The sequence below is a fragment of the Spea bombifrons genome, chromosome 8 (genome assembly GCF_027358695.1).
Source record: "Spea bombifrons isolate aSpeBom1 chromosome 8, aSpeBom1.2.pri, whole genome shotgun sequence".
NCBI classification, from domain to species: Eukaryota; Metazoa; Chordata; class Amphibia; order Anura; family Pelobatidae; genus Spea; species Spea bombifrons.
Genome location: NC_071094.1, coordinates 46386066 through 46404366, shown reverse-complemented (window position 1 = coordinate 46404366; position 18301 = coordinate 46386066). Strand labels below are relative to the sequence as shown.

Below are 18301 nucleotides of genomic sequence, written 5' to 3'. Positions count from 1 at the left end.
CCGGTCAGAGCCTGCCCTCTCCCTCTGGGGTAATAACCTGGGGGCCGGTCAGAGCCTGCCTTCTCCCTCTGGGGTAATAACCTGGGGGCCGGTCAGAGCCTGCCCTCTCCCTCTGGGGTAATAACCTGGGGGGCCGGTCAGAGCCTGTCTCTCTCTCTCTCTCTCTCTGGGGTAGGAAGCCGGTAAGCGCCCCGGGGACTGTTTGTCTGGGGCAGAGTCCGTAACGGAAAGTGTTTCTGATACATAGTGTCACATTCGTAGCCGTGTGCAAATTACGCCCCAACACCCGATCTGCCCCATCCGGCCAACCTTACAACTACCTGCCCCCCTCAATGTTTCCTGGGGGCCACAGCGGCCCAAATCAGTACCCTGCGGCCCGTGCGCCGACTGCCTGTGCGCGTCTCGCTGCCTACAAGGAAGGGACCCCGCTGCGGCCTCGGCCGACCCGGTTACCAGCGGGGTTACTCACCCCCATTTGCCCCCTTCCCAAACCCTTACTGCCCCGGCTGAACGAGGATTACCGGCGAGGCTCGGCGCACCCAAAAAAAACAACAATAACGGTGACGTCCCGCTGGCCCGACGCCCGCTGTGCATTCATTCGCTAAATCCCCCCAAAAATATAATAATTATAATAAAAAAATACAACATAAACGATCCCCTGACTTTGATGTTTGAATAACTTAAAGAAAATAATCATTAGAATAAATTTTAATCGGCGTTGCCGTGAAGCCAGTCCCGTTCCCGTTCCAAGGTCGTAAGCTTTAGTTTATCGAGATGAGAAGAGACTTGGGGGGCAAAAACGAGAGGGGGGGCAAAAACAAATACTAAAGTTCTGAAGGCAACAAACCACTGGATGGACGCGTCCTCTAAATTCCTCGTCGTCACCGACGTGCTGCGCCTCCCGGCGTAGGAGGGCCACGCAATCTCTCCGCGCCGAGCGCAAGCGAATGGGGGGGACATGAGGCTGAAACCCGGAAACCGCGAGTCTCCCGACCCCCGACGCGTTCCACGTCCAGCCACGACAGCTACCGGAAATAGTCTATTTTTTTCTGTTTTTTTTTCTTTCCCGCTTCCGGCCAAAAACCGGCGACTTTCGCACGTCAAGTTCCCGCCATCGCCGCCCCGTTATCTATTTAACGTCCTGGCCCCCAGGCCTCCGTTGTGATTGGGGGTGAGGTACGGGTCTGTGCGGTGGACCGGGGACGAGAAGGGGGAGGATGAGGAGGAGTGGTGGTAGGAGGGCTGGGCGGAGGAGCGGAGTAACGCGTTGGGCCCCCCGCCGCTCTGGGGCTGCTGCAGGTTGAGGATGCTGTCGATGGCGCTCTGGAGGTGCTCGTTCAGCGAGTCGTCTTGGGGGCTATCGCTGGAGAAGCTGGCGTTGTCCACGTCGAACGGCTCCGACTTCAGCCTTTTGGCCGACGGGAACGGGACGTCCCAGGGCAGATCGGCCTCGCTGTCCGGCGGCTCCGACTTGATGATCCGCCGGTAGTAGCTCTGCTCGTCGTCCCTGGCGCTCCTCCTCGTTCCCACCGGAGTCTCCTCGTTCTTGTTGGTCTTGGTCTCCCCTCTGCTGAAGAACATCAGCTTGGAGCCGCCGTCCTCTCTCCGGCCCCTTTCAGGCTCCGACGGCCCCTGGGACTTGTGGGACGTGATGACGCTGCGCGACCCGTCTTCTTGCTTGATGGTGGGCGCGGCGACCGGCAGCTGCGGTAACTTCTCCGCTTTCTCCTTGGCGTCCGCCGGTTTTCCCGCCACGAAGGCGTCCACGTTTTCCCGGTAGGTCTTGCGCAGAGGCAGCCGGCAGTAGGTGGCAAGCGGCTTCTTCTCGGCGGGGGACGAGTGGTCCACGGTGCCGTTCATCTGCCCGGTGGGGGTGGTGACGGTGGCCGGGGTCGTGTGGACCGTCGTCTTGATGACGGTGGACACCGGAGCGGTGGGCGGAGCGGCCGGGGGAGGGGGCGGCGGCGGAGGCGGGTTCTGATGAACCGGATCCAAGGCAGTGTTGTGAATGACTTTGCTGAGGCCGGCCTCTTGTTTGATCTTCAGCTTGAGTCCGATCCGGCTCCGGGCCTCGTACGTCTTGATGGGGGGTTTGCTGCGAGACGGCATGGCGTCCTCGTCTGCATCGAGGGAAGGCGAAGCTTTGGCCCATGTCACCGACGGGGACCCCCCTCCGCCATGCTTGATCACCAGCTTAGTGGGGTGGATGGGGGTAGAAGTCTGCACCACGTGGGGCTTCAGAACCTCGGGGGCCGGAGCAGGACACGGAGAGACGGAAGCCGCCGAGGCAGCGAAGGTCTGAGATCGTGAGGAAGATGAAGACACGTACTCATCTGCGGAGAGACCGAAGAGCCGTTACTACACAGAGACACGAAGAAGAGACCGAAGAGCCCCCAGAAACACCGCAATCTCCATTATCCTCAACAACCTCTACGTGGGGCAATAAAGCTTCCTGCCCCGGCACGAAACGCCGCAGTGCATTATGGGGGTGAAATAAAGATGGCGGACAGTACCTGGTCTCTCCTTGGCCAGCTGCCGGTCTAATGAAAGAGCCACTTTCTCCTCCTGGATGAACATCCGGTCGATCATCACCATTTCTGCAGAAGGACTCACTCTCTGCGAAGGAGAACGGACGCGGGTCAGGGCCACCGGGTACTAATGACAGCGACATGTTTAGGGGCCGGCCCCTCGTAGGGCCACCGGGTACTAATAACAGCGACATGTTTAGGGGCCGGCCCCTCGTAGGGCCGTCGGGTTCTAATAACAGCTACATGTTTAGGGGCCGGCCCCTCGTAGGGCCACCGGGTACTAATGACAGCGACATGTTTAGGGGCCGGCCCCTCGTAGGGCCACCGGGTACTAATAACAGCGACATGTTTAGGGGCCAGCCCCTCGTAGGGCCGCCGGGTACTAATAACAGCTACATGTTTAGGGGCCGGCCCCTCGTAGGGGCACCGGGTACTAATGACAGCGACATGTTTAAGGGCCGCTGGGTACTAATGACTGATGTATTGGAGGGTCGGTCCCGTCCACTCACCCTCGATTCCTCCAGGAGCAGCAGGCGGTATTTATTAAGCATCGCCTGAGTGCGCTTCAGAAGCTGGGTAGATACAACCTCAAACTCTTCATCCACTGCCAGGCAGAGATGGGAGAAAAGAAGAAGATTAACCTCCTAAAGAGACAACAACGAAACCCCTTGAATCCGCCCTCCGACTTTTATTTCCTCCCCCGCCCGAAGGTAACAGACGGCAGGATCGGCCCCTTTCGGCCCGCTTTGGACTCACCCTTGCCGAGGTCGCGGTCGGAGGGCAGCAGCCCCTGGTACACGTGGTAGGGCAGCAGCCGGTGCAGGGCGTCTTCGAACGAGTGGAAAGAGGACTTGTAGTCGGGGTGAAGGACCATCCCCTGGTGTTTGTGTAACTGCTCCAGGAAACTGGGGGGGCAGAGGAGAAAGCGTGTGAGGGCCGCCGAGGGCCGACCTCCGGATAGCCAACCCCCCCGGCCTGCGGATACGACCCCCCCCCCCGTCCTCCCCGCGGACCCCGCTTACCAGGCCTCCTTGCTTGGCTGTAGTGTTGGGAGTTTCTTCATCGCTCCAAACTTATTCTCAAACTACAAAAAAGTCAAAAAAAAGAAAAAATATATATATAAAAAAAAAAACATACCCAAAAAAACTCGTTTTGTAGATTAAAGAACTTTTTCCGGCTTTAAAGCTAATTTAACTCTTCATTGGTAAGAAAAACTCAAACAGAACCGCCAGCAGATCGGCCCCATCCGGCCCCCCGGCTAATCTGTAATCAGTCGTTTGTCTCGTCTTAGATTCAGGAGCCGTATGTCTATCCCATGCATATTTAATCCCCTCACTGTATTACCCTCTACCACCTCTGCTGGGAGGCTGCTCCACATAACCCCCCCCTTGCCCCGATAACACGCCGCTCGTGGCTCCTACCTGTGGCTGGGTGGGCACCGGCGTGGGGGGCACCATCTGAGCGATCCCTTTGCCGACCACCTGGATCTGCAGGGGGCCTTTGCCCAGGCTGATGCCCGGCACGGAGCTGATGACCCCCGTCTTACCCTGAAAGACGACGTGTGTGAGAGGTAACAAGCGATAGCACCCAACATCCTCGCAACCCTCCGAGCCGGGCCGCGTATTTACCTGGGGCTGCACCGGCAGGGCGGCACTGGGTTTGCCCTGCATGGTGGCCACTTTCCCTCCAGGGCCGGGGTAAACATTCGCGTCGGGGGGCACCGGACCAGCAACCGGAGCTGAAGGCAGAGAATTAGGACGATTAAGAGACCCCGCGTATAACCAGAGAAAAAAAGTAGTGCGCTCAGAGAACGGCGCCCCGGGGAGGAGGGCTTCGTGGTCCTACCTGAATTTTTGACGAGCACCGTGGTCTGCTGGGGGGGCTGCTGCGGCTGCAGGAGCGCGGAGACCTGCGCGGACTGCCCGCCCGCGGCTACCTGCCCCTTCGATATGTCAGACAGGTGGCCGGACTGGATCAGAACCTGGCCCGGGGAATGGCCGTGCAGAGGGTTGGGGGCCGGCTGGCCCTGGCCGCTCATTAGCACAGACTGGGGCTGCCCGCTGTACTGCCCCCCGAGAGCCGGAGACGACTGGGCGACGGAGGGGGGCTGCTGGGTGGAGAGCATCAGCCCCTGCTGCATCTGGGGGGGCAAAGAGGCAAATTAGAGACAAGGCGGCAACTCCCAGCCGCACAGGGGTGAAAGGGGGGGGTGAGGGGTAATTAAATATTCGCCCCCCTCCTTACCTGCTGGAACCTCTCCAAGAGCTGCTTGTGCTGGGGGGCCGAGCTGGACAGGGACAACGTCTGGAACTGCCCCGAAGTCATCTGGTGGACCTGCTGCCCCCCGCTCTGGGGGTTGATGGCCGCTTGGGTCTGGAAGTGCACCTGGAATGAGTGGGTCTGCGGCTCCGACGTGGGGGGGGTGGCCCGCAGGGGCCCAGTCCGGACCTCCCCCTGAGGAGCGCTGAGCTGCAGCTGGAGCTGTATGGGCTGCGGGGACGGGGAGGACAAAGTCTGGGCCGCGTCCGCTGAATGCTGCGGCTGGTGGGGGGCGAAGGCGGCGTGAACCTGAGGCTGCGACGGGGGCCGCAGCGGGTGCTGCGAGGGGCCGTGGGGGGAGGAGATCTGGTTCTGAATGACATAAAGATTCTGCATCTGGGGGGTACAGGAGCGGGACAGGGGCTCCGAGGGGGGCCGGGGGACGCTCGGGGGCTGGGACGGGGGCCGGGAATGGGGCCGGGACGGGGGCCGAGAGGGAGGCCGCGACTGGTGGGGGGACTGCATCTGGGGCAGGTGAGAGGAGGAGGGCTGCAGCTGGGGGCTGGGAGGGTGAGGTAGCGAGTGGGAAGGAGAGGCGCCGGGGACCTTCTGCTGTCCTGCGGGAATCTGACGGGAGAGACAGAAAGAAGATCCGTTAATCGGCGGCCGACGCCGGGCGCCACAGACACGTCCCAACTACCCCCAGCATAAAAAGGGTTAACACAGACAGAGAAAACACCATCACCAGCGGCACCCGGAGAGAGAGGAGAGAGCGGCAGCATTTTTAGAAGATGCGCAGTGAGGAAGGAGCAGCCGTGACTGGGGAGGAATTAGTGGAGAGAGCAAGCAGCACAGGAGGGGGGAGAGCTGGGAGACCCCCGAGCCACGGAGGGCGCCCATTGTGAAGCCTCTCCGCGGGGGGGGGGGTCTATAAACTCCATATCTGCCCCGATTGCCTCTGGATCCAGCCCGCCGCCCGGGGGTGGGGGGTAATCGTTCGGGTTCTAAATGCGGAACCTTGGGAAGAGACTCTCGGGGGGTCATTACCGCGTCTCTGAACGGGGGGGCATCAATCTACCCCCCGACATCTATCTGCCCCCCCCCAGCCCAGGGTGCTACACCACACTACCCCCCCCATGAGAAGTTAGCGCTCTGCCCGGCGAGGAGCTTCTCCGGAGTTCAGAGGGGAGCGGGAAGCGGTCAGCGGGGGGTAAGAGGGCTACCTGGCCGGACTGGCCCTGCGGAGTCGGGTTGGCAGGGTAATGAGGTAAGAGAATCGGTCCTTTGGAGTCCGGCGCCGCGGGGTTCTGGCCCGGCTCACGGTGGGGCAGGATGGAGGAGCCGGCACCGCTGCTGACTATGACGGAGGCGGGAACGCTACTGCTGCTGGCGGAGACGCTGACGGCCGGCGGCGGGGGGAGGAGCGACGGGGCAGAGCTGCTCTCCGGCTTCACGGCGGCTCCATAAAAATGCTGCTCCTTCTGAAACGGCCAACAGCAGCGACCCTGCGTTAACAAACCCGGCGACACGGAGCCACGCGCGGCCCAGGGGCCGTCTACGGGGGGGCCACAGGTGGACAGGACCACCAGCTCGATTCAACATAACTGCCCCTGGCGCGAGTCTTTACACAACATACACACCCAGCACACGCATGTATATTACCCCTGCAGTCACACGAAGGGTTAAACAGGGAAACTAATCGCTCACAGATCACGGATGCGTTACCTTGTGCAGCAGCCATTGGCCATACAGCTTCCTGGGGTATTTAAACGGGCGCCCCGTACGGCCCTAACGAGGGCCGGGTATTAAAGTACTTTATTCGTTTTCTGCCACCCCCCTCCCATCCTTTCTCAAGTCACTTTAAGCAGCCAATCAATGACAGGAAAATGATTCCATTAAACCAATGGAATCCATCCATGCATACGAAGGGCACCGTCACCTAAACACAACTTAATAGGGGAGACGTGCAACAGGGAGGAGGGGGCATTATACCCGATTCTACCACTAGGGGGCGCAGAGCAACACCAGTTACCCCTCCCCCATGGCAGACCACCCTCTACCTCACACGCCATGACAAACCAAAGCGCCGCCAGGAAGGGGCCACAGATCTGCACCCAATACACCCCCCCCCAACGACATTACAGGAAATCCTGAAGACCCCCGCGGCCCGGACCCTCACCTGCTGCAGGAACATCTGCATGGTCTCCGCGCTCATGATGGCTCCTCCAGCCGTCTGCCCCAGGAGGATCTTGTCGGGACTGGAGGACAGGCGGGGGCTCGGCTGAGACTGAGCCGCGATTGGCTGCTGAGGCGGCGCTAAAGGCGGAGTCTGTCGTACATTCAACTGGAGCTGGGCCTGCCCCTGCGGAGGCTGCTGCGCGGATTGGACGGTGAGGATGGAGGGCTGCTCGGCATTTGGCAGGAGGCCGGCCCCCTGGACAACCTGCGGTGCCTGCTGCTGCTGAACGATCCCCGGGCTCTGGCTGCTGCCCGCCGGGGCCTGCTGGATGCTGACCGCCTGGCCCAGGCTCTCGCTGGGGTTAAACATGGCTACTTGGTTGGGCAGCGTCACCCCCTGGATGACCGTCTGGCCCGCCTGGTTCAGAGAGGTCGTCACCGTGGGCTGCGTCTGGGTGCTCAGGTTCCCCGCCAGGGACACGGGCATCTGGAACAAGGTGGGCTGCCCCACCTGGCCGGCGGCCTGGAGCTGTATGGGCCCCGAGAGGATGTGGGCCGTGCCGTGGGCGTTCTGCGACGCCAGCATCTGCCCCAGGTTCAGCTGATTGGCCAGGTTGGGGTTGGTGAGCAGGGCTTGGTTGAGAAGCTGACCGCCGGGTCCTTGGCTGGCGATGATGTGAGCCTGTCCGCCGGGGTGGGGGGCGGTCAGGATCTGGCCCCCCATGTTGGCTTGGAGGGCAGAGAGCTGCCCCGGTAGAAGGAACTGGTTCTGGCCCTGCAGCATGGCTTGCGCATGCTGCGCGGGGATCACGATGCTGCTGCCTTGGTGGTTGAGCAGCTGGACGCTCATGGGTTTGCCCAGGGACTGCTGCTGCGGGGGGGGCTGTTTGAAGACGTTGGCCGGCAGCCCCTGCGGAAACCCCGACAGGACCACGTTCTGCCCCGACTTCCCGGCCACAAACGTCAGGTTGGGCTGAGTCTTCTGCTGCTGCAGGGCCGCCTCGCCCTGGAGGGTCAGGGCGTTGTTGGGCGCGAAGGGTTTGGGGGAGATCTGGAAAACCTTCTGCTGCAGGACCCCGGAAGGCTTGGGCTGGATGGGAGTGGGAGTCCGCTGGATGATCACCGGGCTGTTCAGGCTGGAGGTGACCGTCAGCGACTGGGTGCACTGGGCGGCCGACACGCTGCCGAACACCGAGTTGCCGTTGAGCGTGGTGGCCACGGTGGGGATTTTGTTCTGCAGGACCAGCCCGGCGCTCTGCGGGGACACGCCGCTCGACGTCAGCGTGACTTGCTGCTGCTCCGGCCCCGTCAGGTAGCTGCCCACGGGCAGATTAGCCACTTGCCCCGACTGCACCTGCTTGGCGATGATCTGCTGCGTCGGCTGGTTGATGGCCATCACTTGTTGCCCCACCACTTGTATCTGCCCGATGCCCAGCGGCCCGCCGGGGCTCCCGTTAGGCAGTCCTGGGAGGTTGGAGATGGGCTGGATGGTGACATTTCCCAGACCCACCTGCTGGATGAAGGGCTGGACGCTGATGGCTTTGTTGACGACGTCGGCCCCCACGGACTGCTGCACGAGAGCCTGGTGGGTCAGCACGGCCGGCTGCTGCAGGCCGATGAGGTCAGCCCCGCCGGAGAATATCTGGGGGGTGCCGTCGGCGGCGGCCTGGACCACCGGCTGCAGGGTGGGGAGCTGGAAGGAGCTCAGGTCCAGCTCGGCCTCGGCCTCCAGGGTCTGCTCCGTGATGTTGGCCTCCTGGAGGCTCTGCTGCAGAATATCGCAGGGCTGCTCGGAGTTGGCGAGACCGGATCCGCCGCCGGACGGAGACCCCAGGATGTCATCTTCCAGGAAGTCCAAGTCCACGCCGGCGCTCGGGGGGTTGGGTTCCGCGGTCAGATGATTCCCCGGATTTTCTTGAACGTGTAGCTGAAAAAAGAGGGGGGGGGGAAACACGTCGGCCGACGGTTAGCAGAAAGCCTCTGAATATGACCCCGCCCCCAGCAGCTGCGGCTCCTCCTCCTTTCTTCCTGCCACTAATGCCCCTCGCTCTACATCCACGCACCCTGCTCGCTTTTTCCTCCCCTTTAAGTACTCAGCACAGGGGCCACAATCTGTCTGTAAACGTTAAACACCCCCCGCCCCCCTGATGTCTGGTTTTGCCCCCGCTTTCTGAGAGAAATTACCCCGGTGCCCACGAAGAAGGCGTTCGCCGCGTCGCCCGTATTATCCAAGAGGTCGTCTCCATCGATCTACAGAGGGGAAAAAAAGGGTGAGAATCCCAGCGGCTTCGTCCGAAGGGGACCGGCCCCGGGGCCGCGTCATCACCCCGCGCCAGGCGTCATCACCCCGCAGAGCCGATTGCCAGCTCTGGGGCTGCGAGGAAATTAACCCTTTCCTTAACGTAGCGTCCGGGGACTCACCTTGTCAGATCCATGTAAGAAGTCATTGAGAGCCTGCGGGTCGCTGCAAGACGGGAAACACGTGTTAGAGGCCGACGCCGCCACAAAGCAACATAATCCCCCCAAAAACTGCCCAGAACCCCCCCAAAACACTCGGGGGACACAGTCTGTACCCCCCCAAACAACTGAACAAACTGTCCAACCCCAACCCCCCAAAAAAACCTGGAAAAAGGCCGAGGGGACGTGGAGGGGAGAGGGGGAGGCGCGCGGCATAGGGGAAGGGGAGAGGAGAGGGGGAGGCACGCGGCATAGGGGGAAGGGGTGAGGAGAGGGAAAGGGGTGAGGAGAGGGGGAGGCACGTGGCATAGGGGAAGGGGTGAGGAGAGGGGAAGGGGTGAGGAGAGGGGGAGGCACGTGGCATAGGGGAAGGGGTGAGGAGAGGGGAAGGGGTGAGGAGGGGGGAGGCACGCGGCATAGGGGGAAGGGGTGAGGAGAGGGGGAGGCGCTCACCATATCACATCTAGCAGGCATCGGCCATCTTCATCATCCATGTCAACTGCAAGAGAAGAGAGGAGACGATCACCAAACACCACCTTTATAAACAGGGGGTGGAAGGGGTAAAGCCGAGCCGGGGGGGGGGGTTGTTTGGGGGGCAAATCTGGCGTTTAATGCCGAGTCGGGGCTTAACTCATCCTGCACCCCCCGGCCAGTCTTGATGGCCACGGGATCCACTCCGCCACCCAGAATAAGCCGACTGGCCTCTAAATCAGACGTTATCAGGACCGGTGCAGGACTCTAGAGGTTTTCCACGGGGGGGGGTGCTGGGAGTGGTTAGAACGCCGTGAGAGAATTCCGCAGGGCAGCTTCCCATTCTCCTCCTGCCTCATCTGCTGGCAGTAACCCCGAGAAACCACCAGGGGGCAAACAGGGGCAGAACCAGTCCTGGAAGGGGAGGAATATTTATGGCCAAACACGGGCCTGCGGAGAAGGCAGCAGAGCCCTGACCCCGTGAGCTCGCACTCTACACAGCCTGCGAGGGGTTAAGCTGCGGGGGGGAATGCTCTGCGGCCGCCGCGCATATTTCGGGACGCCGCATTCCAGCGTTACGTTCTGTCCAACAGCCCCCCCCCGGGGTATGACACCACGGGGTAATAATCATCATCCCGGCAGCCGGCGGTGTGCTCGGTGCCGTCACATGACTGGGTGCGAGCCGAGACCTTCGACCTCCGACCGTCACAGCGAATGCCGTCTGCAAGTGATTAGCCCGGGGTGTTATACTGGTGGATACAGGTAACAGTCACCCAGAGAAGGTGGTATTAAGGCTAAAACTTCTATTTTTACCCTTTTGGCACCAAAACCCACAGAAAGAAAACCACTTAAAACAAGATAAGATCTGCTCCTGGGTGACAGCTCCCTGCCTCAACTACTTATCAATACAGAGCGGCTCGTCCTCCAGCACCGAGTACACTGTGGGGGGGGGGGTCATCGAGCATCCCAAACACAGCACCGAGTACACCATACAATGTTATGGGGGGGGGAAGTCAGTACAATGAACAGCAACCACTATACAGCCAACTAGAGGCCCGAGTACAGCACCGAGTACAGCACCGAGTACAGCACGCGGCGAGACTCTCGCTGCTGGGACATGCAGAATAAAGCACAGAGTATACATGCAGCCGCTCCTGTGCTCACGGAATCTAATCCCACCCCCTGGCCAATCAGACGGAGAGGGGGAGGTGCATGCTGGGAAACGCGGGAGAAAAGAGGCCAAAAAACTTCTAATAACCGAATATTAGATTTTATTCCTCGGATCAGATTAATGTATAACTCCCGCCCCCCGATCTACTACCCCCCGACTCCTCATACTGCCTGTGGGGGACAATAGAACGGCTCAGTCTTATTCACCCAGCTGGACTCTCGGACTGATGAAAGTCTATGGAGGAACGGACTTCATTAACATCGCCATAAAGCATCAACTAAGTCACCCAAAACATCACATGACTGACAGTAACGGCAGCTCCAGAGGAGGTTGAATCAGCGAGCCGCGACCGGCCCCCTGTATAATGTATAGATAAATCAGTGACCGGCCCCTGTATAATGTATACATAAATCAGTGACCGGCCCCCTGTATAATGTATAAATCAGCGAGCCGGCCCCCTGTATAATGTATAGATAAATCAGCGACCGGCCCCCTGTATAATGTATAGATAAATCAGTGACCGGCCCCCTGTATAATGTATCGATAAATCAGTGACCGGCCCCCTGTATAATGCATAAATCAGTGACCGGCCCCCTGTATAATGTATAAGTCAGCGAGCCGGCCCCCTGTATAATGTATAGATAAATCAGTGACCGCCCCTGTATAATGTATAGATAAATCAGTGACCGGCCCCTGTATAATGTATAGATAATCAGTGACCGGCCCCTGTATAATGTATAGATAAATCAGTGACCGGCCCCTGTATAATGTATAGATATATCAATATATGGCCCCCTGTATAATGTATAGATAATCAGCGAGCCGGCCCCCTGTATAATGTATAGATATATCAGTGACCGGCCCCCTGTATAATGTATAGATAATCAGTGACCGGCCCCTGTATAATGTATAGATAAATCAGTGAGCCGGCCTCCTGTATAATGTATAGATAAATCAGTGACCGGCCCCTGTATAATGTATAGATAAATCAGTGACCGGCCCTGTATAATGTATAGATAAATCAGTGACCGGCCCCTGTATAATGTATAGATAAATCAGTGACCGGCCCCCTGTATAATGTATAGATAAATCAGTGACCGACCCCTGTATGATGTATTGATAAATCAGTGACCGGCCCCCTGTATAATGTATAGATAAATCAGCGACCGGCCCCTGTATAATGTATAGATAAATCAGCGACCGGCCCCTGTATAATGTATAGATAAATCAGTGACCGGCCCCCTGTATAATGTATAGATAAATCAGTGACCGGATCCCTGTATAATGTATAGATAAATCAGTGTCCGGCCCCCTGTATAATGTATAGTTAAATCAGTGTCCGGCCCCTGTATAATGTATAGATAAATCAGTGACCGGCCCCCTGTATAATGTATAGATAAATCAGTGACCGGCCCCCTGTATAATGTATAGATAAATCAGTGAGCGGCCCCTGTATAATGTATAGATAAATCAGTGACCGGCCCCTGTATAATGTATAGATAAATCAGTGACCGGCCCCCGTATAATGTATAGATAAATCAGTGACCTGCCCCCGTATAATGTATAGATAAATCAGTGACCGGCCCCTGTATAATGTATAGATAAATCAGTGACCGGCCCCCTGTATAATGTATAGATAAATCAGTGACCGGCCCCCTGTATAATGTATAGATAAATCAGTGACCGGCCCCCTGTATAATGTATAGATAAATCAGTGACCGGCCCCTGTATAATGTATAGATAAATCAGTGACCGGCCCCCTGTATAATGTATAGATAAATCAGCGAGCCGGCCCCTGTATAATGTATAGATAAATCAGTGACCGGCCCCTGTATAATGTATAGATAAATCAGTGACCGGCCCCCTGTATAATGTATAGATAAATCAGTGACCGGCCCCCTGTATAATGTATAGATAAATCAGCGAGCCGGCCCCTGTATAATGTATAGATAAATCAGTGACCGGCCCCCTGTATAATGTATAGATAAATCAGTGACCGGCCCCTGTATAATGTATAGATAAATCAGTGACCGGTCCCTGTATAATGTATAGATAAATCAGTGACCGGCCCCTGTATAATGTATAGATAAATCAGTGACCGGCCCCTGTATAATGTATAGATAAATCAGTGACCGGCCCCTGTATAATGTATAGATAAATCAGTAACCGGCCCCCTGTATAATGTATAGATAATGGGGGGAGGTTCCTCGCTGTGACTGCAGTATACATTGTACGGGGCTGACTTCCTCCTGAGTCCGACACCAGTTATAAAACGAGGCAAACAGCCAATCCTGGAATAGGATGACGGACGGGATGAACGATCATATAATCCGGATCAGACACAGCGGGGGGTGTAGACAGGTTAAATACCCGGAGCGGCCTCCCAGCAGAGGTACTTACAGGAAGCGGGACGGGTGCGACGCGGAGCAAATTCATCTACAGCTCAGAGACCGCGGATGACATCATCAGAGCGAGCGCTTCCTGGAAGGCAGAGAGCAGAAAGACATTGAGTGACAGCGAGAGCCGCGGACCCCAAACTACCACCTGGTGCCGACTCCCAGCAGAGGTGGCATAAAACAGGAAAGATCCCTTATGAAACCCCCAAAACCCCCACCCAGTCGATGTGGGACCACCACCCCCCGGCGGCGGACCAGAAGAGGCCGTGTCAGACTGCGAATTTTATGATAACCCCAAAAACTGCGCGTTTCCCCCGTTCAGCAGCCGCCGGTTTGTTTCGCGTTTTCGGGGGAATAAAGTTATTTAGAAAGCTAAATTTTGGTGCAAAGCCTAACGACTGGTCTTATCACCATAGCAACCAACAGAATATTCCCATCACTGAGACCATGTTTCAGGCGGCACCAGAATGACCCCCCCCCCGGGGTATCTGCCGTTACATGTCCTGGAGATCTGCCGCCTATGGTGGGGCAAGAGGGCAAAATACCCCAACAACAAGGGGGGCACAACAGGGACCCCCCAGACCTGCAGCACTAGATCCGGGTATCACCGGTACAGACGCCCCCCGGATGCAGAGATCCGCCGAACAGGAAACTTACCCCCCGCCGCTCAACTACAACTCTCATCACTCACCAGCCGGGGCAATAATTACGGCAAAGGGAACAAAACACAGAGCCAGGGGCTAAAGCCCCCTCCCCAAACCGGCCCGCGGCGCAGGTCTACGGCCTACAGAGCAGACCCCGGGGAGATCCAGTGGATCCCGACACAAATCTCACACAGATCTCTGCACTAATACACCGTCCTGCGCAGCCCCCCACCCGACGGAGACCCCCCCTCCCCGAGGGCATCACCGGGAGCAGCCGGACCGTGAATACAACATCCCTGCAACCTGCCGAGCACGGACCCCCCGCCCCAGATACACACACAGCTTCAAACATCTTTGGGTTAATACGTGGAACAGCCTCCCAGCAGAAGTGGTAGAGGGTAATACAGTGAGGGTATTAAACATGCATGGGATAGACATACGGCTCCTGAATCTAAGACGAGACCGACCACTGATGAAGGTTCGAGTCGTTACGGATTAGACGGGGGCCGAGTGACCGCACTCTCACCCCGAGTCCCGCACCGGTTATAAAGGCTGAGCAGCCGATCGGGAGGGGGGGTGAGGTTCTAACGCCTAAACAGCTGAGCGCAGGTTCCGTGAGATCTGGGGCAGTTACTGAACACGGCCCCTTCACTCAGCGAGAGGGGGGCTTTAGCGTTACCACGGGAACCGACACCAAGCCGGCTCCCAGATATTTCCACCCCGGACACACAGGGGTTAATCCATAAGAGGCGTAATATTAATGGGGCAATTAGGGGCAACAGACGGGGAGGAGCGCCGTGTCCCCTGGGTGCGGGGGCAATTCACATTTCAGCATCCAATGGGTTAAATGACGGCCTGGCAAGGAATTAACCCTTTCACTGCCGCCTCTCCGTAAAACAAATACAAATATGTTTATGAGCCCAAAAACCCAACCCCCCCCAACTCAGGGGCCCCAAATCCACCACACCGGCCCCCACGCCAACAGCAGCTGAAAGAGTTAATTAAATGACCGATATCAACCATTAAGTGAGAGAGCCGGGGCAGTTAGTCAGATAATTACCGGTACCGATCACCCCTACTGGGGGCAATTAGAACCAAAGCGCCCCCTCAGCAGCGGATTCCGTCCCCGTTCTGGCTGTCAATAAATCCATCTGCAGACCGACTTTACTGCGCGGCGAAACCAGCAACAAAATGCCCCAACGATTGCCCCCCGGCCGCCATGGCAACGGGAAGGGTTTTACTTTGGGGGGGGTTTTCACCTTACAAAAAAGCTTTATAAAAACAAAAACAAAAATGGGGGGGGGACAAAAACAACAACAACAGGACACTGAAGCCGGGGGGGGGGGAAGGAGACAAGATTTACCCCCCCTCCCCACAGCGTTATATTATTACCCCAGGAGGCAAACGAAAAACATAATACCCCCACACAGTGTCCGCGGCCCCCGCCGGCCAGGACTGTCCATCAAACCCTTATAGCATCCAATGTTACCCCACCCCAGGGCAACACTATCAGCACCCACTCACTGAACGGGTAACCCTGGGGCATCACCCTCTGCCCCTCGTTACCCCATCAGCCCCCAAGTGCCACATAATGCCACAGCAGAGCGGGGCTGGACTACATCACCAGGTGCAATAACTGCCCCACCACGGGGCAACCTGTCACTCTCCGCACCGAATCCCGTTCCCTCTTCCTGGTTGTTCCCGCCTCCCTGAGCAGCTGAGCCCTGTCACTACTACCTCTCGCTTTATTACAAGGGAAACAAAACCAGCCCCCCCCCATAATATTTACAAACAAACCCAGAACAACCCCCATCACCCCCGGCGTGTAATTACCCCCCGGCCTGGAGTTACCCCACAAGAACACTGTAACAGCCCCTCTCGCCACCTCTGTAAGGTCACAGACCCCGCAGGCTGTTATTCCTCCCCGGGGACCCCCAGAGATCTGCACCCCAATAATACAAAGGCTGCCTCTCATGCAACCAACACACAGAGCGGGGCCGAAACCCTGCAAATACCCCCGGGCAAGGGCAAGTGTGAGGGCCACCGCGGCTGGGGTGAGGACGAGGATGCACAATACCCCAGGCCTGCCCCCCCTCCTCCCCAATATATCTGCACCCTCCACGGACTGCAGTTACCCCCCCACCGCCAGGGCTGGGGCAGATACCCCGGCAGGGACCCCACCTCCCCCCCAGCGGCCTGCGCCCCCCAGCCCGGGACCCCAGAGAATTGTGCATCCTGCAGACGTGACAGGGACGAGCCTCCGGTGTGGGGGGCAGCGGGAGGATGTGGGGGGCAGGAGGGGGCCGGGGGGTGCTGCTGCCCCCCTCTCCGCACCCCCCGGCCCCGATCAGGGGGCAGGTAGCGCAGAGTTACAGACATTTAAAGAGAAATCGCTACAATTGTAAGAAACTCACCGCGGTGTTTGAGCAGCAGCCGCCCGGGGTCTCCCGGCCTCCCCTGCACGGGCTCTCAATGCAGGACCCCAGCGGCCTCTGCACATAGCCGGCCGGAGCAGTGCCTGATCGGGGAGCCCCAAACCGCCACGGAACCCCCGGCTGGAAACGCGGGGCCACGGCGGACTCCCACGGGGTAAACACGCGGACACGGACTGGGGTGTAAATTTTTTTCCCCTCCCCCCATCGGGGTATCTGCAGCCCGGGACCAGAACCCAAAGACTTGCTAATTACCCCCCAGGAGGAAGCGACCCCCCCTCCCGCACCTACCTGCCCCACACACGGTGCACCGATGGGGGAGGGGCAATAAAGTCACCTGACACAATGACAGCTGCCCCAGGGGCACATTGTACAGGCCTTTGTGCCCTTGCTGGGGGTATTAGTCTATATATATGTAAACACAAACTATTACCCCAGAAGCCAAATAAATACATTAAATATTGCCCTTTGGGGTAACTACAAATATTAACCCCAGCGTGTGCCCTCCAACATGAACTAAAGGGTTAAAACGTATGTTTGTTGTTAAACTGCACTGATTTCTGTTGCTGGTATTATAACAAACAGCGGCGGCCGGGAGTCAGCGCCATGCATTGTTTACACTACCAACTCTCACTCAATTTCTGGCTCCAAAACAACACAGGCCACATAAGGCCCTTCCTGAGCAACTCTTATCAGGCAGTGCCCTGGACACCTAAAGGAAGGGTCCTAACCACAGCCATTATAAATTGGTTCTGCCAGAGAGGCAACAGCTGCTTTTGATTGGCCAAGCCTTGGAAGAAGTGGGAGGGCCTCTGTTGGCCACCCTGGTGGCCGATTGGGCGTGTTGAAAGTGATTGACCACCGTGTGTAATAATTAATCAAGGGGGAGGAGCGGAGGGATTGTTTGTAAGCTCCCATTGGCTGGATTTGAATGGCATCGCGTCCTCTTGGTGACGGGTGGGCTGTGCTTGTTTTGGGTGCCAAACCGAAATATATAAATTCTTCGAAGCAGTTCGCGTTGGGTCTGTGTCCCGGCGCAGCTGCGATAGAGTGCGAGCTCCCGGGGCGAGGAAATAAAAGCCCGCGGGGTGGGCGTGTCCCGGCATTTCCTGTGAGCCGGTAACGGAACCGAAGGAAAGCCGGAACCGACCCGTCTAGTCTGTAAAGACTCGAACCTTAATCAGTCGTTGGTCTCGTCTTAGATTCAGGAGCCGTATGTCTATCCCATGCATGTTTAATCCCCTCACTGCATTACCCTCTACCACTTCTGCTGGGAAGCTGCTCCACTAATGCACCACCCTCTCAGTAAAGGAACTCCCTTCCGTTACATCTCAGCCTCTGACTCTCTTGTGTTAGATTCTGATCTCTTGTAACTTTTCCCCTCTATGTATTTAGATGCTCAGTGGGGGCCAGGGGCCGCAGCAGCCGTGTCTTTGGTCCCTCGGGGTCCCCAGACTTTCCCTTAATCTCCCTGGGGGCATGGAGGGAGGCATCGGGAATCTGCCACGGAGGACGCTGTGGTCCCTGAGAATCCATAAAAAGGCTTAGGGCCCCGTTATCTGTCCGCGGGGTGGTGCAGGGGCCCCGTTATCTGTCTGCGGGGTGGTGCAGGGCCCCGTTATCTGTCCGCGGGGTGGCGCAGGGGCCCCGTTATCTATCTGTGAGGTGGTGCAGGGCCCCGTTATCTGTCTGCGGGGTGGTGCAGGGGCCCCGTTATCTGTCTGCGGGGTGGTGCAGGGGCCCCGTTATCTGTCTGCGGGGTGGT

At 58.0% G+C, this 18301-nt stretch overlaps 1 protein-coding gene across 3 annotated transcripts; it reads right to left on the bottom strand.

Moving 5' to 3' along the window:
• Positions 1-812: 812 nt before the first annotated feature.
• On the bottom strand, positions 813-16593 carry BICRA (BRD4 interacting chromatin remodeling complex associated protein). 3 transcript variants are annotated; one of them, XM_053473922.1, is made up of 16 exons: positions 16519-16593; positions 13465-13545; positions 9876-9921; positions 9387-9429; positions 9150-9215; positions 6967-8892; positions 6011-6268; positions 4773-5414; positions 4374-4668; positions 4157-4266; positions 3950-4075; positions 3551-3612; positions 3285-3433; positions 3038-3132; positions 2514-2616; positions 813-2333 (listed from the first exon to the last, which is right to left on the bottom strand). In XM_053473922.1, the coding sequence occupies exons 3-16, from the start codon at positions 9914-9916 to the stop codon at positions 1126-1128; spliced, it is 5124 nt and encodes a 1707-aa protein (XP_053329897.1). In that variant the 5' UTR covers positions 9917-9921; positions 13465-13545; positions 16519-16593; the 3' UTR covers positions 813-1125. The 3 variants fall into 3 exon arrangements, with proteins under 3 accessions (XP_053329897.1, XP_053329899.1, XP_053329898.1); XM_053473924.1 differs by lacking the exon at positions 6011-6268; XM_053473923.1 differs by lacking the exon at positions 16519-16593 and having other exon boundaries at positions 13465-13628.
• Positions 16594-18301: the final 1708 nt, after the last annotated feature.